Source organism: Lepidochelys olivacea, assembly GCF_965140295.1.
Source record: "Lepidochelys olivacea isolate rLepOli2 genome assembly, chromosome: 2".
NCBI classification, from domain to species: Eukaryota; Metazoa; Chordata; order Testudines; family Cheloniidae; genus Lepidochelys; species Lepidochelys olivacea.
The window spans coordinates 10,531,481-10,555,625 of record NC_140412.1 but is presented as its reverse complement, the minus strand read 5'-3'; the positions used below and the strand labels follow the sequence as shown (position 1 = coordinate 10,555,625).

General features: G+C 39.9%; 1 protein-coding gene across 2 annotated transcripts in view; it reads right to left on the bottom strand.

Moving 5' to 3' along the window:
• The window catches only part of TRAPPC9 (trafficking protein particle complex subunit 9), an 832,591-nt gene that overhangs the window by 620,049 nt on the left and 188,397 nt on the right, over window positions 1-24,145 (bottom strand). For both annotated transcript variants that reach the window (XM_084622016.1, XM_084622015.1), the window contains exon 17: window positions 12,094-12,218. In XM_084622016.1, the coding sequence (XP_084478142.1) occupies window positions 12,094-12,218 (125 nt within the window). The remainder of the gene's footprint in view (window positions 1-12,093; window positions 12,219-24,145) is intronic.

The following is a 24,145-nucleotide window of genomic DNA, read 5'->3' as shown; positions in this document are numbered from 1 at the left end:
GACTAGATGACCTTCTGGGGTCCCTTCCAACCCTGATATTCTATGATTCTATTCTGTGTTGCTGATTGCTGAACTGTTTGATAGGTCACAGTAATGTGTCCTTTTTTCTGGCACATTTTGCAAATGACTTGGCATTCCCAGCACCCTGTCTCTGCAAGTGTAGTTTGTGCAAAATGGCCTCACAGAAATTTCTTACATTCCCATAGTCCTCTGTCTCACTGATTCAGGAGGTGCATTTCTCAGCTCACACTAAATTCCAGAAAATCTTTCACTGCAGTTTCCATGGCAATAGCTACTTCAACAGCCTTCTTGAATGTAAATGCTGATACAGTAAGTAATGTCTTCTGGATCTGGTCATTGCACAATCCAGAGACACACTGGTCGTACAGGGCATCACTTAATATTTGTCCAAACTGGCAATAATCTGACAACTTCCTCAGAGCAGGAATGAACTCTTCTACCAACTCTCCACTTCCCTGATGGAACCAATACTGTTCTGCTATCATTGATGGGGTAAGAGAAGAATATCCTTGTGTTGCTGCAGTAACTGCAGCATACGTGGCAGTTTCAGGCACAGGTGGAGATAATAGGTGTCACAGCAGTCCATGTGCCTTTTGACACATCACTGTCAGTAAGGTTGAAACTCTCCATCCGCCTGGAATATTGTTGCAAGCTACAAATTGCTCAAAACATTCATGGTACACCACACATGATTCATGATTTTTGTCCAACTCACCAACATGGCAACTTTTGGGGCAATTTCACTTCTCTCCCATTGAACGTCAAACCCTCACAGACATCTCTTCTCTGCCACGAGAAATTTTTATTTCCCTGTCTTGCAGCTTGTGTCTGCAATGTATTTATTTATACTTACTGTGCACTATCTGTGCTTAATCTCCCTCTGGTGACTGTATGCTTATGCTGCAGACTCACTCCTTTGGCTTTATCTGGGAACGCTCAGTGCTAGCTAAAACTGTTTCTCTCTCTACCCGCTTGCATGCGGTCAGTCAAGATGGTTGCTTGCTTTCCCCTCACTGCTCTGTTTGAATACCTCTGGCAGTAACGACAGAACCCTTCTTCTTTGTTCTATCTTTATTTGCCTACCTTCCCTCTCTTGCTAGCTGACACATGCAAGCAAAAACAGCAGTCTTTCACCTTGTGCCAATAGGTGAACTTTTCCCCTCCTTTTATTATTTGCTTAATTTTTCTTCCTGTTGACGAAATGGGAGCACTAGACATTGGTGGGACAGAAGATTTGCATCACCAATATGTTATATTTGGACCCAGCAGAGGAGAGGATAGAGACTGAGGGAGCGGATAGAAACACAGCTGTCTGCTGTAGTGGTAGCTTTATTGTTCTGGCAGCAAAACTGAAACTAACACAAAAATGAGGCTATGCCAGAGTGAGCACAGAATGTCTAACCATTTAAAGGGACAATACATCACACTAACCTTCAATTATTGCTACATAAAGAGTCAACTTTCTCACTTATGTCTGGCATAAACAGTCAATATCAAGGACTCAAGAAAAATATCAACTACTGTAGTACCTTAACACATGAGCCCTACCAAAGGAAGGGAAAAGGTGTTTCACAAAATGGATTATTAAAAGAAACTGAGAATTAATCAGATATAGAAACATTTATGGAGAGATAACAATGACACTTTCCTAACATTCTAAAAGCCAAGGTGTGACCGGGGACCCAGAGGAGCCAGCCAAGCTCACTCAGTTAAGGTGAACTGCAAAGAATGGAGCAGACAATCCCCAAAGCTGGTGGATATTCCAATACTTAGATTTACCAAGCCAGCACAAAACAGCTTCTTTATTACCTCGTTGGTTGCCCAGAAGCCAACACAGTTCCCTTAAAGTAACCCAGCCTCAGGCCTCCACCCAGATGCCCAAGTCAAGAATGATGAAGATTACTGAAAACCTTATTTCATCATATAAAAAAGTTCTACCAATCCCAAACGATCGGACACATTACCTCCCAGGTTAATGACTATTCCAGATTTTACCCAAATACACGCTTACAGCCAGTTCTTAACGAAACTAAAATTTATTAAAAAAGTAAAAGTATGGTTAAAAGATCAATATACATAAAGACATGAGTCAATCTTGAGATTCAGATTCATAGCAGAGATGGTGAGCTTTGTAGTTCCAAGGAATTATGGAACTAATTAAAAATAGTCCAAAGGTTATAGTCCAATGTTTATATTTCAGGGCGGTCCAGTCAAAACTGGGATCTCAGTCCTTGTGGCTTAGGCTTCCCCTGCATGAAACCTCAAGCAGACCTGAAATAAAAAGAATTGGAACCCAAGGGTCTTGTACCCAATTTTCTAGCATCCACATGACTATACAGTCCTGGGTAAACAATAGGCTTTTGATGTAACCTTCTGTTTTCTAAGCACCACCAGTAATTAGTTACACAAATTAACATAGGGCAATTTATCCATTAAGCAGTCTATCACAAACTTTAAGGAGACATATAGACAATGACTTTATTTCACCCAAGATTCATCTAAATGTTAATATTCCCTTTTGATCTCTGAATTAGAAGTTATAGTGACAGACTGGAACAGTCTGTTTACATTGCTAGCATCTAAGATACACACAATTAGTATCACTTCTAACAATATAGGTTTGCATTACGAAGTTCTAACCTATCTACCTTGAATGGCCCTAATTACCATTCACATACGTTTCTAACATGACTTTAAAGGTTGGCTTCGGGTCATTCAGCCTGCAGGACGCTTAACGCTTTCTGGTCATGCATCACACAAGGATTCTGTTTCAAATCCCGTGTGTTATGTCTTTTGCTCTTTACACAATATACATGAGAGAACCACATTCACACTGGGGCCCAAGTAATTGTGTTTACTAAATCAATATAACATTGCAAGAGCCAGCTACATATATGCAAGGCCCATTTATACCCTGCAACTCTGACAGGGTTTTTGTGGGTTCTAAAACAGAAGACAGTGAGGGCCACTAGAGCAGTGGTTCTCAACCAGGGGTATGTGTATCGTCAGGGTACACAGAGGTCTTCCAAAGGATACATCAACTCATGTAGTTATTCATGTAGTTTTATAACAGGCTACATAAAAAGCACTAGCAAAGTCAATACAAACATTTCCACAGTGACTTGTCTATACTGCCCTATATACTATACACTGAAATGTAAGAACAATATATTCCAGTTGATTTTTATAATTATATAGTAAAAAATGAGAAAATAAGCATTTTTTCAGTTATAGTGTGCTGTGACCCTTTTTTTATTTATAGCTGATTTTGTAAGTAAATAGTTTTTAAGTGACATGAAACTTGGGGGTACACAAGACAAATAAGATTCCTGAAAGGGGTACAGTAGTCTGGAAAGGTTGAAAGCCACTGAACTAGAGAGCTCACAACCTATTTAAAGGGATACTAATAAATTTCTATATATTACAATGAGTAGTACACCCATGTAACAAACTAGACTACACTAGATACTCTGGACCATGGAATAGGAAATTCAATACACACCTCCCCCAGTTAAAACAGAATAGGTTTCAACACACAAACTGGCCTTTTGAGGCACACTGCCATGTCTTGTTCCAGCTTCCCTCTGTGGATATTGCATTATACCCCAGGTAGAGATTTTCAATAGTTTATGATGACTAAAACTTGAGTTGTTACAATTACTGAATAGCAAGTAACAGAAATAGTAATTTTCTTTTCAGCTTCAAATTTTATAATGATGTCATTTTCTTTTCTTTTCAGCTTCAAATTTTATAATGATGTCATTAAGCATTTTTGTAGAATACTAAATTTATGATATTATTAAAAACCCAGTCACTTCAAGAAGTCAGTGACTGGTTTATTAGAACATTGAAATTTGTAGAGAAACATTATTGTAGACTGCAGGGAACTGCATGTAAAATATTGGTAATATTTACTGTTCCAGTACTTTCTCTTTCATTTATAATTTTTAGGATTGAAGCAGTTTGTGTTTTTAAGCACCCATATTCGGAAATGTCCAAATTAGTACATTTCAAAGGTGGTAATGGAAGTACGCAGTTTTTGAAATACTGCTGTAGATTAATTTTCATTTGCAGAAACTCAACTTATTTTGAAGGCTCGTTTATCTACGTTATACAGGGCTAACAAATAACTACATTTCTATGAATTATCATTTCTGACAAGCATAAATATTTCCAAACCATAATTAGAGTTGCATACTACATTTTCATGGAGTACTCAAAAGATATTTATTATTTTGACAGGTTGTTCCTAATTGTTTGCAAACTTAGAAAGTCCCACTTCTTTCTTGTATTAGCGATTATCAAACCATTATTATTAGCATGAATACTGCATGGTTAACCCTAATATATACATCAAATTGGTCTAAATAGCACTCTGGCCTTCCCACACAGTGTGGGCTATGGGGCAATACCTGGAGGGCAGTTCACTCCTCCTTGGTTGTCCTGAAGCAACAAGTAAGCCAGTAGGGCAGATCCTCTAATAGGAAGATTTCTCCTTGGGTAGATTCAGTCCCTACAATAGGCTCTTAGATTTAATAGATTCATACAGTTTAAGGCCAGAAGGGACCATTAGATTACCTAATCTGACTTCCTGTACATCAATAACTTGCATTTGACTAAAGTGTGATTTGTGTTTAAATAAAGCATATTAAAGACATCAAGTCTTGATCTGAAGACAATGAGAGATGGAAAATTTACCACTTCCCTTGGTAGTTTGTTCAAGGATTCATTGCCCTCACTATTAAAAATGTGTGCATAATTTCTAATCAGATTTTCTCTGACTTCAGTTTCCACATATTGGTTCTTGTTATGCCTTTCTCCAATAGATTAAAGAACCCTTTAGCACCCTGTATTTGTTCTGCATGGAAATACTCATACATTGTAATCAAGTCCCCTATTAGTCTTCTTTTTTTTTTTTTTTAAATAAACTAAACTGACTGAGCTCTTTATGTCTCTCAATATCAGGCATTTTCTCTAACCTGTCAATCATTTTAGAGCCACTCTCCAATTTTTAACTTCTTTTTAAAATGAGGACTACAGAACTGGACATCGTAGTCCAGTATTGGTCTCACCAATGCCGTACACAGAGGTAAAAATCTACACACTCTTACTCACTACTTTACTATTTGTATATCCAAGGATCACATTGGCCCTTTTTGCCACAGCTTTACACAGGAAGCTCATTTTCAGATACTCGTCCACTATAATCCTTAAATCCTTTTCAGAGCCACTGCTTTCTACGATACTGTCTCCCATTTTGTAAGTATAGCCTGCATTCCTTTTTGTTAGATGTCTAAGGAAGGTAGGTTACTTACCTCATAGAAACAAACTCTTAGAGACATGTGGTCCCTTTGGGTGTTAACTGTGGATGTGCACAAACTCCGGGTGCCCAGGATGAGAAATTCTTCAGTAGGAGAGTCCTTTGGTCTATGCCTCCTCATACTGCAAACCCAGGGCATAAAATAGCAACAAAGACCACCCATCCCTTCAGTTCCTAAATTACCACGAATCAGAAGGATCCAAAGAGGAGGAGAAGGAAGGTTGGTAGTGAATACCCATAGGGACCTCACATAAAATGAAGAACTCCATTTATTATAAAGGTAAGTAATCTTCCTTTCTTCTCTGAGCGCGGGTCCCCATGCGTACTAACCATTGGTAATTTCCAAGCAACCCTTATTTCGGAGGATGATCCGAGGAAGTAACTCGGACAACAATCTGCTGTACTGCTGAACCAAAGGATGTTTGACAGTGATGCAAATGAGGCAGCCTGGGCCCTAGTTAAGTAAGCTTTAATATCATATAGAGGAGGAGTTTGAGAGCTAGTAGCAGAAGAGGATGCAGCTAAAGATCCATCTTGAGAATCTCTGAGATGGTTTCACCTGTCATTCTTCTGGCAAATTAAAGAGTTTAGGAGATTTACTTAATAGCTTTGGTCCAATCAAAGTAAAAAGTTAGGACCCTTTGAACATCTAGATAATATAATCTCTTGTCATCCCTAGCATTGTGGGGCTTCAGATAAAACAAGGGCAGATGAATCGTTTGATTCAGAGGGAAGTCTGATTGGATCTTAGAAACCAAGAGGATGTACTCGGAGGAACACCTTATCTCAGTGAAAGATGGTATACAGTGTATCTCCCACAATGGCACCAACCTCACTTGCCCTCCTAGTTGACGTAATCGCTATAAAAAAGAGCCACCTTCATTGATAAAACACCAGGAGTACTTGTGCCACTTCAGAGACTAACGAATTTATTTGAGCCTAAGCTTTCATGGGCTACAGCCCACTTCATCAGATGCATAGAATGGAACATACAAGAAGAAGATTATATATATATACACACACACACACAACATGAAAAGGTAGAAGTAGCCATACCAACTGTAAGAGACTAATTAATTAAGATGAGCTATTATCAGCAGGAGAAAAAAAAACTTTTGTAGTGATAATCAAGATGGCCCATTTAGAAAGTGAGGATACTTAACATGGGGAAATAGATTCAATGTGTGTAATGACCCAGCCACTCCCAGTCTCTATTCAAACCCAAGTTAATGGTATCTAGTACTGGAAGGCACATGAAGCCAAGGGCTCAAAGAGCAGCTACCAAAGTGCTGCTAGTATTAAATTCAGAACCCAGGGAGGCATAGAGGTCAAGATACCAGAGGGACAGTTTTAATAATGGCTTTAAAGAGTTGGACTCTCATGAGGTGAGTGAAAACTGAGTAGCTTTCTATAGGAGAAAGACTGAAAGTTTGAGTGTCTTTAGGGACAGGATGTAGTTACAGATACAGCGAAGTTCTGGCTCTTCCAGAAAAAGGTGATCTTTCTGGCAAAACTTTTCCACACAATAGCGTAATACTTACATGTAGAAGGTTTCCACTATTAATCAAGATGGATTTCACTTCTTGTGAGCAAGTCTGAGCAGTGTAATACTTGCATGTAGAAGGTTTCAACTATTAATCATGATGGACTGCACTTCTTGTAAGCAAGTTCGCTCTAAGTATGTTGCCCAACTAAAACCCAGGCTGTGACCCAGAGGGGAGTTGTGTTGGGATGGCAGGTTTTGCCCCAATTCTGAGAGAACAGTGTGGGGAAAAATTATAAATGTACCTGCAAGTGGTCATTTGCAGGGTCATGGTGAACCCAAAATGATGGTCTGTTGCCCTGCATTTTCCAGAAAACTTAAGATATGAGGGGAATAGGAGGGAAGACAAACATTAACAGTTCTGACCCTGAGAGTAAGGCGGCTACTCCACTCCAGAGTCCAGAACACGACCATTGTGAGAGCAATCAGTTCAGCATTTCTTTCTTGGATAGCACAGAGGTCCCAGGGCAGGTAGCCCTATTGATGGACGATTTGTTGGATACTGAAGAGTGCAGCTCCCACTCCGGGTCCTCACTGAAATGTTTGCTGCGCCTCTCTGCCAGGGAATTCTGCCTTGTCTTCTTCATAATAGTAAGTACCTGGAGTAAAAACTCCGTCCTCTGTATTCAAGAGGTACAGACTCTGTAACTCCAAATTGGATCAAGGGATCCACTTCCTGTTGAAGAATCCTCCTGTGAAAGGGGTCCCTGAAAAGGGATGGCAAAGGGGATTTGGAAGGTGGGGTGGACTGGAACTCAGTGGTATATCTAGTGGAAGTAACATCCAAAATCCATTTGGCTATGGTTAAGGTCTGCCACTGTGGAAAATAATAGGCTAGGCAACTGCCAAACTGGGGTACTAAAACAACTAATGGACAGCTCTTGAGCTACTCATCAAAATTTCTTTTTAAAAGGCAAATTACTCTGGAAGTAAGATGCTAATAGAGCCAAGCGCCTGCCTTGTTGCAGTCTTGGTAGCTCATAGCTGCAGTCTCAAGAATTTTCTCCAGGAAGGTGGGATATATATATAAACCCAACAGGCAGAGGATGGTATGAGAATCTTTCAGTGAGTGGAGTGTCTTGTTCATCATCTTGCTATGGAGCGGTTCTTGTTAACCTGTAATCCCTGACTTCATCTGAGGGTGCAAAACTAAATTACATAGCACGTGGTAAGGCATATTAAAATATCATCTAAAATAGAAGCTATTAAAGCTGTAATGCAAGAGATGTAAAACTACTAAGGAAGGCTTTGCAGTAAATTGAGGCCTAATGAGCCTATTAATAGTTTTAATAGTCTAATTAGCAATGGAGTTAGCATAACTACATAACCTAAGGCTATAAGATTTAGAAATAGTTTGGAATATGTAGCTTGTGATAAACGAGTATACCGCACAAACCTGAATACAAGATTTATAGTGGATCTGGGAGTTTGTGTAACCACATTTAAGTATCTAAACGATTGGGAAACATAGGATATAAATAGCTTATACTAGCAAATGGAACCTTAATTACATCCCTCAGAATAACAAACATGGGCAGAAAGAAAAGGAGTACTTGTGACACACCTTAGAGACTACCAAATTTATTTGAGCATAGGCTTTCGTGAGCTACAGCTCACTTCATTGGATGCATTCAGTGGAAAACATGGGCAGGGCACTAAGACCTAAATCAAATATGATCCTGGATGCAAGGAAAAAGGTTATAAAAGATGGTCAGAACAAGGTCTAGTTAAGACACAAGGGATAACGGAATGGTGAAAGTCTGAGTACAATCAAGCTTTGTGGTAATCTCCACTTACTTTTTCTTCTATCTTTGCTGTTATATGCTTCTACAAGACCGTACGTAAGTAAGTATGTCAGCATTTGGGGATTGCTTTATCTTGTACCAGCCAAAGGCTCTAAGTATGCACAATCATTTTAATTAGGGCTGTCAATTAACTGTACTTAACTCAAATGATTAACACAAAACAAATTAACTAGATTTTGAAAAGTCACCATTAATCAGTTTTAATCACACTGTTAAACAATAACAGACTACCAATTTAAATTATTATAAATATTTTGGATGTTCTAGTACATTTTAAAATATATTGATTTCCATTACAACACAGAATACAAAGTATACAGTGATCACTTTATATTATTTTTATTACAAATATTTCCACTGTAAAAAAGATTAATCAAGAAATACTGTTTCTTTTGTTTACCTCATACAAATTCTGTAGTGTAATCTGTATTGTGAAAGTGCAACTTACAAATGTAGATTTTTACATAACTACTCAAATTGTACATGCTAAAAACTGGAGTGTGTTGAGGACTAAATCTACCCTACAAAAAATCTCTAAAATGCATGTTAAGTCCTAAATCTCAATATATGATGCCAATTTGTTGCCACTGAAATAGTCCATGGGAACATGTCATTTTCAACAAATCTTTTGAAGGAAGCCTGCCTGGTTTTCAGCCATGTTGCCTGCCCACATACCAGTCTTCCCAGGCTGCTAGGAAGCCTGTAGTCCAATGTGCCACAGCCTCCAGCAATACTCAGATCCTCAGCTGCTTACCTGATGGGCTTCTGCGGAGCCAGGACTTCCCTACTGGCCAATTCACTGGGCTACCTGGCTCTGAAGGAAAGTAGGCAGCTGGGAAGCTAGCAGAAATGTTAAGAAATTTCCATTTCAATACTTCCAAAATGGAATTTTTCGAACATTTCCTGTCTGTGGGAAATTTTGCTTCTCATAGGATGGACTTTCTGGGTTCCCATACAGCTCTATGTTAATTACACAATTGCTGAACATCTGACTGGATTAACTCCCAAATGTTTGCGCTATCATGTTGGTAATTTGCAGGGATGAGCATTTGGAAAATCACTTACTGCTCAAAATCAGACTTGCAATCTCATAAAATAAATTGAAAGACGGCAGGAATATTTTATAATCCCTCACACTGTCACTAACAATACTTAACTACACTAACTACCATTTCTCTGTTAACATGCAGAAATAAATCAAAGTGCATTAGTGATATTAATGGTCCGAAAGAATCATCTTTTCAAACATCTTCATCTGATTATTGATTGAACAGACTTGTAAATAGCTCTGCCATACGAAGACAGTAAATTCAGATACAGAGTAAGGTTTTGAGAGAGAACTGTGGAGTCCGAGATTTTTTTATAAAATTATAGGCATGCTGAGCAAAATATTTTCAAGTATATAAAATAATTAACTGTGCTAATTTCTGATGTTATGGTCTAGTGCAGGATGTAGATCCCAGGTAGAAGACGCATCAGATACTGAACTAACATTACATTCAATCTTCACCAAAAGACTAAGAAAGAAAGACCATTTAACAATTAACTTTAATATAATTTTTAACTTTTCAAAAGCAAATTTAAACTTAAAAAATAATGCTAATTCATTCAAACTGAGTAAATCTACAATGCTAAAAGCAATACCTAAGTGAGAATCATGACGATAAGAAATCTATCAGGTTTCACATTTTAATTTAGTTTTGTCCGTGTAATTTTACAACAGGGAAAATACATAGGACGACACATACTGAGCCAGAAAAACGGAAAATAACTTTAGAGTGATGGTCCAGACCAGGGGTGGGCAAACTTTTTGGTCCGAGGGCTACATCTTGGTATGGAAATTGTATGGTGGGCCATGAGTGCTCACAAAATTGGGGGTTGGGGTGCAGGAGGGAGTGAGGGCTCCGGCTGGGGGTACAGGCTCTGGGGTGGGGCCAGAAATTAGGAGTTCAGGGTACAGGAGGGGACTCCAGGCTAGGGCAGGGGGTTGGGGTGCGGGAGGGGGCAAGGGTGCAGGCTCTGGGCGGCGCTTACCTCAAGCAGCTCCCGGAAGCAGAGGCATGTCCCCACTCCAGCTTCTATGTGGAGGCACAGCCAGGTGGTTCTGCGCACTGCCCCATCTGCAGGCACCGCCCCTGCAGCTCACATTGGCCCTGTTTTCTGGCCAATGGGAGCTGCGGGGGCGGTGTTGGGGGGCAGTGTTTGTGGTGGGGGCAGCGTGCAGAGCCCCCTGGCTGTCCCTATGCATTGGAGCCGGAGGGGGAACATGTCACTGCTCCCAGGACCCGTGTGGAGCAAGCCCCCGACCCCACTCTCTGGCAGGAGCTCGAGGGCCGGATTAAAACGTCTGAAGGGCTGGATGCAGCCCCTAGGCCATAGTCTGCCCACCACTTGTCCAGAGTGACATCCTAAATTTACTTTGAAATGCAGAAGAACGAATATAAAGAATAAAGGATTTGATATAGAAATTGTCCTACTTTTGATGTCTCAATGACAATTTTTTAAAATTGGAAGCAATATCTTCTGCAAAACCTGATGAGTAAGAATACTGTTCAACTATTATTTCACTGCCTGAAGGCATCAGTCCAGTGGTTTAAGGCTTTGACAAAGCGTATAGACTATCTTTACCTATTACAGTTGCTTATTCCAGGGCAGAACCCCTTAAAGTAAGCACAAACAGTGTCATTTCTACCCACTTAAACATTGACTCATATCACTAAGTTTTCCTAATTTTAATACTGACATTCACTAAGCTGTCTCCTGATTATTCCATCTTATTCCATCTTCTTATTATTTACATATCACCAATAGCAGGCTTCACACCTTCACAGGTGTCTGTAAAACAAGACCCTGTTTCTGAAGCAATTGCACTCTCCTGACTCAAGTACATTTTATCAAAATGAACCAATTAATACAAGCTCTTTACATCCTCTCCACATCACAGGTCTCAACTAAAAAAGGCTAATGCGGGGGGGGGGGGAAATGAACAACCTCCAGGGACGATTTGAAGGGCCCAGGGCTCCAGCCGCCGCTACTGCCCAGGGCCCTTTAAACCGCTGCCACAGCCCCCGGCTGCCACTGATACCTTGGGGAGGGGGAAGGAGGCACTTGCCAGTACAGGGCGGGCCGGGGCTGGCTCTGACCCCCCAGCCCCACCCCCTTTTTCCCGAGGGCCCGCCCCTTCCAGGGGCCAGAGCCGGCCCCAGCCCAGCCCTGTACCGGTAAGTCCCTAGACTTACTTTCACCCCTGTCTAAGAGTATCATTCCAATAATACATCTTAACAACTATGTAAAGAAAATATTTGCCTGTAAAAACTCCTCTTCCATATCTTTACTACAAAACACAGTAGAATGCAGTGAACTGAAGGCTGAACTCTTCACCTACTTCAATACCACTACCTTACCTTTACATGACTGAAGTCACCAACTTTGCTGCTTTCCGTCGGGTTGATAGGTTTGCTCTCTACTCGTGGTTTGACAATCTGTCGAAAAGGACTGGAAAGCGGAAGTCCACTAATACTTATTCCATCTAGAAAAATAAAAGGATCAGAATTTCTTATTTTGTTCTGTTTTCAAGTTCTAAGTAATATTCCAGACTGCCTTGAACTAAAATACTCCCAATACATTATCAAATGAAAAGGAAAAAAAAATCAGGTAACAAAACATAACCTACCTCTCTATTGCAGAAAGAGTTAAAGAAAAGATGCAGTCATGATTTTGGTCCTGATCCAATGCTGACTAAAGGCAACAGACAGCCTGCCATTGACTTCAGTGGGCTTTGGATGAAATTCTCTATTTAGCTAAATTGTTACATTAGAATTCAGTGAAATCCACAAGAAAGGAGGATAACATGAAAAGGCACAAAAGAAGGTATAAAAAGTGTCCCCCAAATTTAAGGTTACATTAGTGCTTATTAAATTAAATGAGAGATGCAAAAGATGGGATTTCTTCCCTTGCGATTATAACGAAAAAAGGCAATCAACTGGTTAACTCCTGTAGCATAACTTCTAATATTATGCCTGAGGAATCCCTTTTCATGTCTATTTTAACAGGGAGCATGAAATAATGGCTTGATGTTTTCTACAGATTACTGACAATAGGATGCATGAAAAAAATGGGAATTGCAACATATGATCATTTATAAAGTAATGCAAATGCAAAATGGAAACTTAAGTTGTGTATTGTAGTACTCATATCAAAACTGAATGAGAAGTACACATTTTCAGTCACATTCTCAACTTTATATTTTACTAGTAGCCAGTGTATACTAGTGTATATGTATGTACAGTAATCAAAAGAAACGTCAACAGAAATTTTGCTACTAATAAACTCATGTACCTTATTTGTAACTGTCACACTTTCTCCATTTAAACCTCAAGTTAGCTAGGTGAAAGTGAAAATGAAAATGCTATATATAAATAAATATGGCCTATTTTCTGAGGCTCTGTACAAAGAAGGAAGTACAAAGCTCCATCCACTGGTTCTTGTTATGACTCTCTGCTAGATTAAAGAGCCCTTTAGCACCCTCCATTTTCCCCCTGTGGAACTACTTACACATCATAATCAAGTCCCCTCTCAATTTTCTTTATCAAACTACAGACACTGAGTTCTTAAAGTCTCTCAATATAAAGGCATTTTCTCCAACCTGTGAATCATATTCGGGCACTCTCTCCAATTTTTCAACTTCCTTTTTAAAATGAGGACACCAGAACTGGACACAGTATTCCAGTGCTGGTCTTGCCAATGCCGTATACAGAGGAAAAATCCCTCATTACTGCTACTCACTACTCCCCTGTTTATACCGTCACGGATTGTGTTAGCTTTTTTTTGCGACAGCTTCACACTGCAAGCTCATGTTATTTTGCTTGTCCACTATGACCCTTAAATCCTTTTGAGAGTCACTGCTTTCCAGAATACATTCTTCCATTCTATAAGCATGATCTATTCCTTGATTTTAGATGCACAACTATGCATTTGGCTGTATTAAAACATTTTATTTGACTGGACCCAGCTTACCAAGTGATCTAGATCATTAAGTATGATTGCCCTGTTCTCATGATTATTTACCACTTTGCCCATCGTATCATCCACGAACGTTATCAGCAGTGATTTTATATTTATCTCCAGATCACTAATGAAAACATTCAAATAGCCCTGGACATAGTATTGATCCCTACAAAACCCCACTAAAAACACCTCTATTCAATGATGACTCCCGATTGACAATTATTCTTGAGATCTGTCAGCTAGCCAGTTCTTAAACCATTTAACATACAATTTAATAATATTATGTAATGCTACTTTTTAATTATCTGTTCAGGTACCTTTATCAACCAAAATTGTAATTCCATCAAAAAAATTGAAATCGGGTTTGTCTGACCAGATTTATTTCTTGAAAAGATCTATTTTGCACGCATGCAAATGGAAGCTCAATTCTCTGATCTGTGCATGTCCACACTGGACCTCATGGTGAGAGATTTAGGTACTATGGCAGCTACAATGAGCAATAATTTAATAGTTTTAGGAGGTACAGTTAAAAACTATTTCAAAAAATTAATTCCAGTATATATTTAGTAAATATTGAGTTGTCTAACAAGTAAACATTGCAGTCTTCCTCTGCGGAAAAAATCATACAATCCATAACAGCATTACATAAAGATCTTCTCTAGCAGGAGATTAATCACCAACACACACAAAAAAGGAATTACAACAGCAATTTGGACTGATGTTTTAATAAAAAAATCTTGTAATAAATTACACTTATTAATGGATTATTGCAACATAAACAATCTATAATCTCTCCTTATTGTGTTCTCCCTATTACAAACAACGCAAACAGAAGCGGTTTCAGCAGTAAATGAAAAAATAGTCAAAGACACCGCTAAGGACTTGACTTTTCTTTCCTTAAAAGATAGAAACCCTTGGATCATTAATATTAATATTAACTTAGAAGGAAAAAACGCATTTATTGTAGCTACTGAACCAATGAAAGCCAAATGACTTTTCCAACTCTCTATAATGCATTACTTTTCCTACTCCAGTGTCTCACATACTCTTTAAAAATGTTAACTACTTGTCACTATTAGTTTTAAAAGCTACACTAAAATTATAGTAGCATCTGGAAGTGTAGCTCTACCTAGTTCATGTTAAACCAGTAGTTAAGCTAATAATAATGCTCTGAATGTATACAGTGCCTATCATCCAAAGATATCAAAGTTCTATAGAAACATTGAGTCTATCTCCACCCTCTCATTACAGAAGAGAAGGAGTTGTGAATGCTTACTCCAGGGCTTCAATTAATCCTAATCTCCTAACAAGCACTACTGTTTCACCAAAATTAACAAGGTAAAAATGCTGCTTGTACAGACAAGTATAATATTGCCATATAGTTCAAATCAATAGTCCATCTAAATCCATTACGCTGTTTCTGTTGGATGCCAATATCAAAAGTTTTGTATGCTGCATTCTCATCTCAGATTAGATTTTTCTGGGAAGTTTTGTGTAAAAAAAAAAAAAAAAGAGGAATTTTAAAGTTAGTGTTTTGAAAGATTACCTAAAGTTCCCTTGTTAAATAGAATCATAACCGCTTGACCTTGTGCTCTGTTGATATAGCCAACTATCTGGTAGGTCCTGTGGCAAGTTACAAAACATGTAATAGAAACCATCAAATTTGACATGATAAATAATACTACCAAGCTCTTACATAGCGCCTTCCGTCAGTAGATCTCAAAGAGCTTCACACTACACTTACCTACATTAGCCTCGTTTTACAGATGGTTACATTGATACACCGGAAGGAGAAATTACCTGCCCAGATTCATCACCCAGCAGGCCAGTGGTGGAGCCAGGAACAGAACCCTGGGTTCCTGAATCCCAGTCCAGTGCTCTACTCACGAAGCCATGCAGCCTCCCCACAATATAAAAGAGAAGGGATTAAACTGTCTAATTAAAACAGTTTTATAACCCACATACCTGCTGATGGAAGGACTGGGGTGGGGGAGAGAAAGTTATTGTCAAGCCCTGCCCAGAAGCACCACAGAGTCAGAAAGAACTGATACAAGGACTATAAACACTGCTTAAAAGAGCATTTCATTACAGGAATGGCTGACGCACAGTTTACCTAATGCGATGCTTACTGGGCCTTCTGGACAACACTATAGAAAGTCCCAGTTCTCACACCTTGTACATTAGAATGGAGTGTCGAAATACTATGCACAGAGGTGTGCACACATTAAAGAGACAAACTGCAATATTTGGTTTTTGCTTCCTTCTTTCTTCTTCTGGGCCATGTCTTAAAACAGCTTTTTATGAGTGTCATAAATATAAAGGGAAGGGTAAACCCCTTTGAAATCCCTCCTGGCCAGAGAAAAAAATCCTCTCACCTGTAAAGGGTTAAGAAGCTAAAGGTAACCTCGCTGGCACCTGACCAAAATGACCAATGAGGAGACAAGATACTTTCAAAAGCTGGGAGGAGGGAGAGAAACAAAGGGTCTGTGTGTCTGTCTATATGCTGGTTTTCTGCCGGGGATAGACCAGGAATGGAGTCTTAGAACTTTTAGTAAGTAATCTAGCTAGGTATGTGTTAGATTATGATTTCTTTAAATGGCTGAGAAAAGAATTGTGCTGAATAGAATAACTATTTCTGTCTGTGTATCTTTTTTGTAACTTAAGGTTTTGCCTAGAGGGGTTCTCTATGTTCTTGAATCTAATTACCCTGTAAGATATCTACCATCCTGATTTTACAGGGGGGATTTCTTTATTTCTATTTACTTCTATTTTTATTAAAAGTCTTCTTGTAAGAAAACTGAATGCTTTTTCATTGTTCTCAGATCCAAGGGTTTGGGTCTGTGGTCACCTATGCAAATTGGTGAGGCTTTTTATCCAACATTCCCCAGGAAAGGGGGGGTGCAAGTGTTGGGAGGATTGTTCATTGTTCTTAAGATCCAAGGGTCTGGGTCTGTAGTCACCTAGGCAAATTGGTGAGGCTTTTTACCAAAACTTGTCCAGGAAGTGGGGTGCAAGGTTTTGGGAAGTATTTTGGGGGGAAAGACGCGTCCAAACAGCTCTTCCCCAGTAACCAGTATTAGTTTGGTGGTGGTAGCGGCCAATCCAAGGACGACGGGTGCAATATTTTGTACCTTGGGGAAGTTTTGACCTAAGCTGGTAAAGATAAGCTTAGGAGGTTTTTCATGCAGGTCCCCTCATCTGTACCCTAGAGTTCAGAGTGGGGGAGGAACCTTGACCATGAGTATCTACAAAACACCATTTACAAGTATTTTCAAATGTTTATAAAATGACCTGCTATAAACTCCAAGTGTGGAGGGAGGTTATTTGTTGAGGGACAGGTGAAAGAACTGGAGTTCAGGAGTCACATACTGATGGTGTAAGTGGACTTGAAGGGATGGAGAGGTGCCATCTGGTGCTGGACTGAGAAAGAGCCGAGCAGCTAAGTTCCAGATCTACTACAGGTTTCAGAGTAGCAGCCATGTTAGTCTGTATTTGCAAAAAGAAAAGGAGTACTTGTGGCACCTTAGAGACTAACAGATTTATTTGAGCATAAGCTCTGATGAAGTCAGCTGTAGCTCACAAAAGCTTATGCTCAAATAAATCTGTTAGTCTCTAAGGTGCCACAAGTACTCCTTTTCTTTTTAAGATCATCTACACTCATCCTTTGAATGGCGTGCCGCAGAGTTGCCCAAGTTCTGTGTCTTTATCGAGAGTCTTGCGATCTCTAGTGTGTTTCTCAAAGTCACAGTTCCAGAAGACAGGTCATTTTGTGAGAAACTCAGCTTTATCATCTTTTTAAAAGTAAGTTCTAGCCATTATGATTGTAGAGAAAAACTTGAAAGCATACTCCAAGTGCACTCTAAAGGCTAGAAACCAATTTGGATTTCAGTCTCATGATTTTGGGGAGCCTAAACCATGCTTTTTATATGCATGGGGTAGGCTCAGCAGTTCCTTCCTTTCCTCCTTCCCTCCCATTCCCCAAGAAATTTTTCCTCCAAGAAACAGCAGAACAGTACTAACCAAGAATTAGGAGTAGGAGTTCTTCAGGTAACATTTATTTCAACAAAACCTTAATTACTTGTATTGAGCTGAGGTTTTTTGGTAATATAAATGGTAAAATTAAAAATAGTGTATTTAGCACTAAGGAAGTGTATTCAAATAAGAAATTAAGCCTTTATCAATCATCATTTCTGCTTAAATGAATTCATACCAGAACTCACTCCTGCTTCCTTTAACTAAATTATGATCATAATATTATCATGCTTCTGTTTTTCTCATGCATAGAGTGCCATACTTTAAAAAGCCATAGTGCACACAATGCAGATCTATAATGATATCATGGGAAGAGAGGTAGTCACTTTATGCATGTTATCTTCATTTATTAAGATATAAGAGCTCCCTGCTTAATATGAACAAATCTAACTCAAAACATTATCAATTTCCTCCTAAACCAGTTTCATAAAAAAAATTTAACAGAATAAATGAGGCAGTTGAAAAAAAATCAATAATTTAAAATACACATTAGTGTATGAACAATTACTCTATTTTATTACGCTTTCCCTTTAATAAGGGAATGTTTGTTAAAAGTGTCTACTGGATATTTCTAAAAGTTCTGGTAAACAAAATCACTCCTGTATATTTCATTGCACAGCAAATATAGTTTTAAAATCACCTCAAAAAATGCTCTGATGTAAATAATGGGAACTGTAGAATGTATTTCAGTATCTCACTTCCTGAGAAATCTCAATGAACTATTACTGAAATATTGAAAGTGCCACAACATTTAAATCTGTGGTTCAACTCTTCTGAATGAATATGATCATGTGAGACAAAATAAAAAAAGACTACAACTGCACTTCACTAAAAGGAAAATTGCCAGCTATATTTAGCTGGTGGAGGGGGGGTAGGAGGAGGAGGGCGAGGCTCGTTTTTAAATTTGATACTATAAGAATATAGTAAAGAAAACCAAATATATTACCAAAAAAACAAAAGAAAACTCCTAAAGAACTCCAAGCTAGGAAAAATTAAATTAACAAAATCATACAAAACACAGGACTTGGTGGTGATAGAGGTCTTCAGCTACAGCGACATCTGTTGGAAAGGTTTCAGAGTAACAGCCGTGTTAGTCTGTATTCGCAAAAAGAAAAGGAGTACTTGTGGCACCTTAGAGACTAACCAATTTATTTGAGCATGAGCTTTCGTGAGCTACAGCTCACTTCTTCGGATGCATACCGTGGAAACTGCAGAAGACATTATATACACAGAGATCATGAAACAATACCTCCTCCCACCCCACTGTCCTGCTGGTAATAGTTTATCTAAAGTGATCATCAAGTTGGGCCATTTCCAGCACAAATCCAGGTTCTCACCCCCTCCGCCCTCCCCTCCCCCCCCCACACACAAACTCACTCTCCTGCTGGTAACAGCCCATCCAAAGTGACCACTCTCTTCACAATGTGTATGATAATCAAGGTGGGCCATTTCCTGCACAAATCCAGATTCTCTCACCCCCTCACCCTCCTCCAAAAACCAACCTTCCACACAAACTTCCTCGTGGCTGGATTTTACTAAAACTAGACAAGCCATTTACAACGCACACTTTGCTTCTCTACAAAAGAAAAAGGACACTAAACTTTCTAAACTACTACATGCTACAAGGGGCCACAGCAATGGTTCCCTCAACCCACCCATCAATATTGTTAACCTATCCAACTATACCCTCAGCCCAGCAGAAGCAGCTGTCCTATCTCGGGGCCTCTCCTTCTGCCCCTCCACCCCCACGAACATGATACAGTTCTGTGGTGACCTAGAATCCTATTTTCGACGTCTCCGACTCAAGGAATATTTCCAAAATACCTCTGAACAACATACTAATCCACAGAGGCCCCCCCTACCAACACTACAAAAAGAAGGATTCTAGGTGGACTCCTCCTGAAGGTTGAAACAGCAGACTGGACTTCTACATAGAGTGCTTCCGCCGACGTGCACAGGCTGAAATTGTGGAAAAGCAGCATCACTTGCCCCATAACCTCAGCCGTGCGGAACACAATGCCATCCACAGCCTCAGAAACAACTCTGACATCATAATCAAAAAGGCTGACAAAGGAGGTGCTGTCGTTATCATGAATAGGTCGGAATATGAACAAGAGGCTGCTCAGCAGCTCTCCAGCACCACTTTCTACAAGCCATTACCCTCTGATCCCACTGAGAGTTACGAAAAGCAACTACAGCATTTGCTCAAGAAACTTCCTGAAAAAGCACAAGATCAAATCCGCACAGACACACCCCTGGAACCCCGACCTGGGATATTCTAACTACTACCCAAGATCCATAAACCTGGAAATCCTGGGCGCCCCATCATCTCAGGAATTGGCACCCTGACAGCAGGATTGTCTGGCTATGTAGACTCCCTCCTTAGGCCTTACGCTACCAGCACTCCCAGCTACCTTCGAGACACCACTGACTTCCTGAGGAAATTTCAATCCATCGGTGGTCTTCCTGATAACACCATCCTGGCCACTATGGATGTAGAAGCCCTCTACACCAACATTCCACACAAAGATGGACTGCAAGCCGTCAAGAACACTATCCCCGATAATGTCACGGCTAACCTGGTGGCTGAACTTTGTGACTTTGTCCTTACGCATAACTATTTCACATTTGGGGACAATGTATACCTTCAGATCAGCGGCACTGCTATGGGTACCCACATGGCCCCACAGTATGCCAACATTTTTATGGCTGATTTAGAACACCGCTTCCTCATCCCATAACGCCCCTACTCTACTTGCACTATATTGATGACATCATCATCATCTGGACCCATGGAAAAGAAGGCCTTGAGGAATTCCACCATGATTTCAACAATTTCCATCCCACCATCAACCTCAGCCTGGTCCAATCCACACAAGAGATCTACTTCCTGGACACTACAGTGCTAATAAACAATGGTCACATAAACACCACCTATACCGGAAACCTACTGACCGCTATTCCTACCTACATGCCTCCAGCTTTCACCCTGACCACACCACACGATCCATCGTCTACAGCCAAGCTCTGCGATACAACCGCATTTGCTCCAACCCCTCAGACAGAGACAAACACCTACAAGATCTCTGTCAAGCTTTCTTACAACTACAATACCCACCTGCGGAAGTGAAGAAACAGATTGATAGAGCGAGAAGAGTTCCCAGAAGTCACCTACTACAGGACAGGCCTAACAAAGAAAATAACAGAACACCACTAGCCGTCACCTTCAGCCCCCAACTAAAACCCCTCCAACGCATTATTAAGGATCTACAACCTATCCTGAAGGATGACCCAACACTCTCACAAATCTTGGGAGACAGGCCAGTCCTTCCCTACAGACAGCCCCCCCCCAACCTGAAGCAAATACTCACCAGCAACCACATACCACACAACAGAACCACTAACCCAGGAACCTATCCTTGCAACTAAGCCCGTTGCCAACTCTGTCCACATATCTATTCAGGGGACACCATCACAGAGCCTAGTAACATCAGCCAGACTATCAGAGGCTCGTTCACCTGCACATCCACCAACGTGATATATGCCATCATGTGCCAGCAATGCCCCTCTGCCATTTACATTGGTCAAACTGGACAGTCTCTATGTAAAAGAATAAATGGACACAAATCAGATGTCAAGAATTATAACATTCATAAACCAGTCGGAGAACACTTCAATCTCTCTGGTCACGCAATCACAGACATGAAGGTCGCTATCTTACAACAAAAAAACTTCAAATCCAGACTCCAGCGAGAAACTGCTGAATTGAAACCCCCTCCAGACGTTCTGGTTAAACTTGGATTTAAACTTGGAGAGTGGTCAGTTTGGATGAGCTATTGCCAGCAGGAGAGTGAGTGTGTGTGTGTGTTTCCGGGGGGGGGGGGGGAGAGAAAGCCCGCATTTGTGCTGGAAATGGCCCACCTTGATTACCATGCACATTGTAGGGAGAGTGGTCACTTTGGATAAGCTATTACCAGCAGGAGAGTGAGTTTGTGTGTGTGGTTTTTGGAGGAGGGTGAGGGGGTGAGAGAACCTGGATTTGTGCAGGAAATGGCCCACCTTGATTATCATACACATTGTGAAGAGAGTGGTCACTTTGGATGTGCTATTACCAGCAGGAGAGTGAGTTTGGGTGGGGGGGGTGAGAAAACCTGGATTTGTGCTGGAAATGGCCCAACTTGATGATCACTTTAGATAAACTATTACCAGCAGGACAGTGGGGTGGGAGGAGGCATTGTTTCATGGTCTCTGTGTGTATATAATGTCTTCTGCAGTTTCCACGATATGCATCCGATGAAGTGAGCTGTAGCTCACGAAAGCTCATGCTGAAATAAATTCGTTAGTCTCTAAGGTGCCACAAGTACTCCTTATCTGTTGGAAATACACAGCAGGGCTCAGATTATCCTACAAGTTCTTGGAATTCATTTGAGACAACTTTTTATGAGAGATGATAAAGTGGCTAGGGGAGAGGCTATTCTAGATTTGATTCAGACAAACAAAATGGAACTGGCTGAGAATTCCAGGTGAAAGGCAGCTTGGGTGAAAGTAAACATGAAATAATATGAGTTATTAATTCTAAGGATTAGTAGGAGGGAAAACAGCAGAATAAAGACAATGGACTTCAAGATGAAAACTTTAGCAAACTCTGAGAATTGGTAGGTAAGATCTCATGGAAGCAAGTCTAAGGGAAAAAGAGCTCAGGAGATCTGGCAGTCTTTAAAATAGACATTATTAAAGGCATAAGAACAAAGCAGTCCAACGTACAGGAAATATACAATAGTAAGAGGCCACCCTCGCTTAACCAGGAAATCTTCAATGACCTGAAATTCCAAAGAGACACATGCAAAAAAAATGGTAACTAGGTCAAATTACAAAAGTTGAAGAAAAAAATATGTAGGGGCATAATTAGAAAAGCCAAGGTAAAAAATTAGATTTGACTAGATAGGACATAAAGGATAACAAGAAAACATTGTACAAATACATTAGAAGCAAGAGGAAGATCAAGGACAGGGAATGCCCATTACTCAATAAGGAGAGAAATATAATTAACACACAGCAATGGCCGGAATGCTAAATGCCTTTTTGTTTCAGCTTTCACCAAAAAAGTTATCAGTAACCAGATGACTAACAGTGACCAATGTAAATGAAGTACAATCTGAGGCTAAAATAGGTTAAAAAAAGTTAAGAATTCCTTAGACAAGTTAGATGTCCTCAGCAGGGCTTGATGAAATATATCGAAAATACTTTAGGAACTGGCTGAAGAGATCTCTGAGCCATTAATTATTGTCTTTGATAACTTGTGGAGCAGGGAGAGATCCCAGAGGACTGGACAAAGACAAATATAGTACCTACCTATAAAAAGGGAAATAAGGATACAGGGAATTATAGACCTGTCAGCTTAACATCATTACCCAGAAAGATAATGGAACAAATAATCAAACAACCAATTTGTAAGCATCTGGAAGAAAACAAGGGGATAACAGTCAACGTGGATTATTTTTAAACATGATTTGTTGTTGTCAAATTTAGTATTCTTCGATGGGGTAACAAGCCTTGTGGATGGGGAGAAGCAGTAGATGGGATATATGTCAAATTCAGTAAGGCTTTCAATACTGTCTCATGTGGCCTTCTCAAAACAACTGGAGAAATACAGCCTAGACAAAACTACCAACAGTGGGTGCACAATCGGTTGGAAAAAATGTACTCAGAGTAATCATCAGCGGCTCAAAATCAAGCCTGAAAGGCATACCAAGTGATCTTCTGCAGGTATCTGTCCTGGTTCCAATTCTATTCAATATCTTCATAAATTATTTGTATAATATCAAATAGAGCATACATATAAAGTTTGACGACAATACCAAGCGAGGAGAGGTTGCAATCACTTTGGAATTTGAATAGGATGAAATTCAATAAGGACAAATGCAAAGTACTACCTTTGGAAAGAAATAATCAATTCCACAAATACAAAATGGGAAATAACTGCCTGGGATGGAGTACTGCAAAAAGGATCTGGGGTTATAATGGATCACAAACTAAATACGGGTCAACAATGTAATACTGTTGCAAAAACAGCAAACACTTTTGGGATGTACTAGCAGAAGTTTTTTAAGCAAGACATAAGCAGTTATTCTTTTACTCTACTCAGCACTGATAAAGCCTCAAATGGAGAATTGTGTCCAGTTCTGGACACCAGACTTCAAGAAAGATGTGGACAAACTGGCATCAGTCCAAAGGACAGCAACAAAAATGATTAACGCTCTAGAAAACATGACCTATGAGCAAAGATTGGAAAAATTGGGTTTGCTTAGTCTTCAGAAGAGAAGACTGAGGGGGTACATAACAGTATTCAAGTACCAAAAAGGTCATTATAATGAGGAGAGAGATAAATGTTGTTCTTACCCACTGAGGACAGGACAG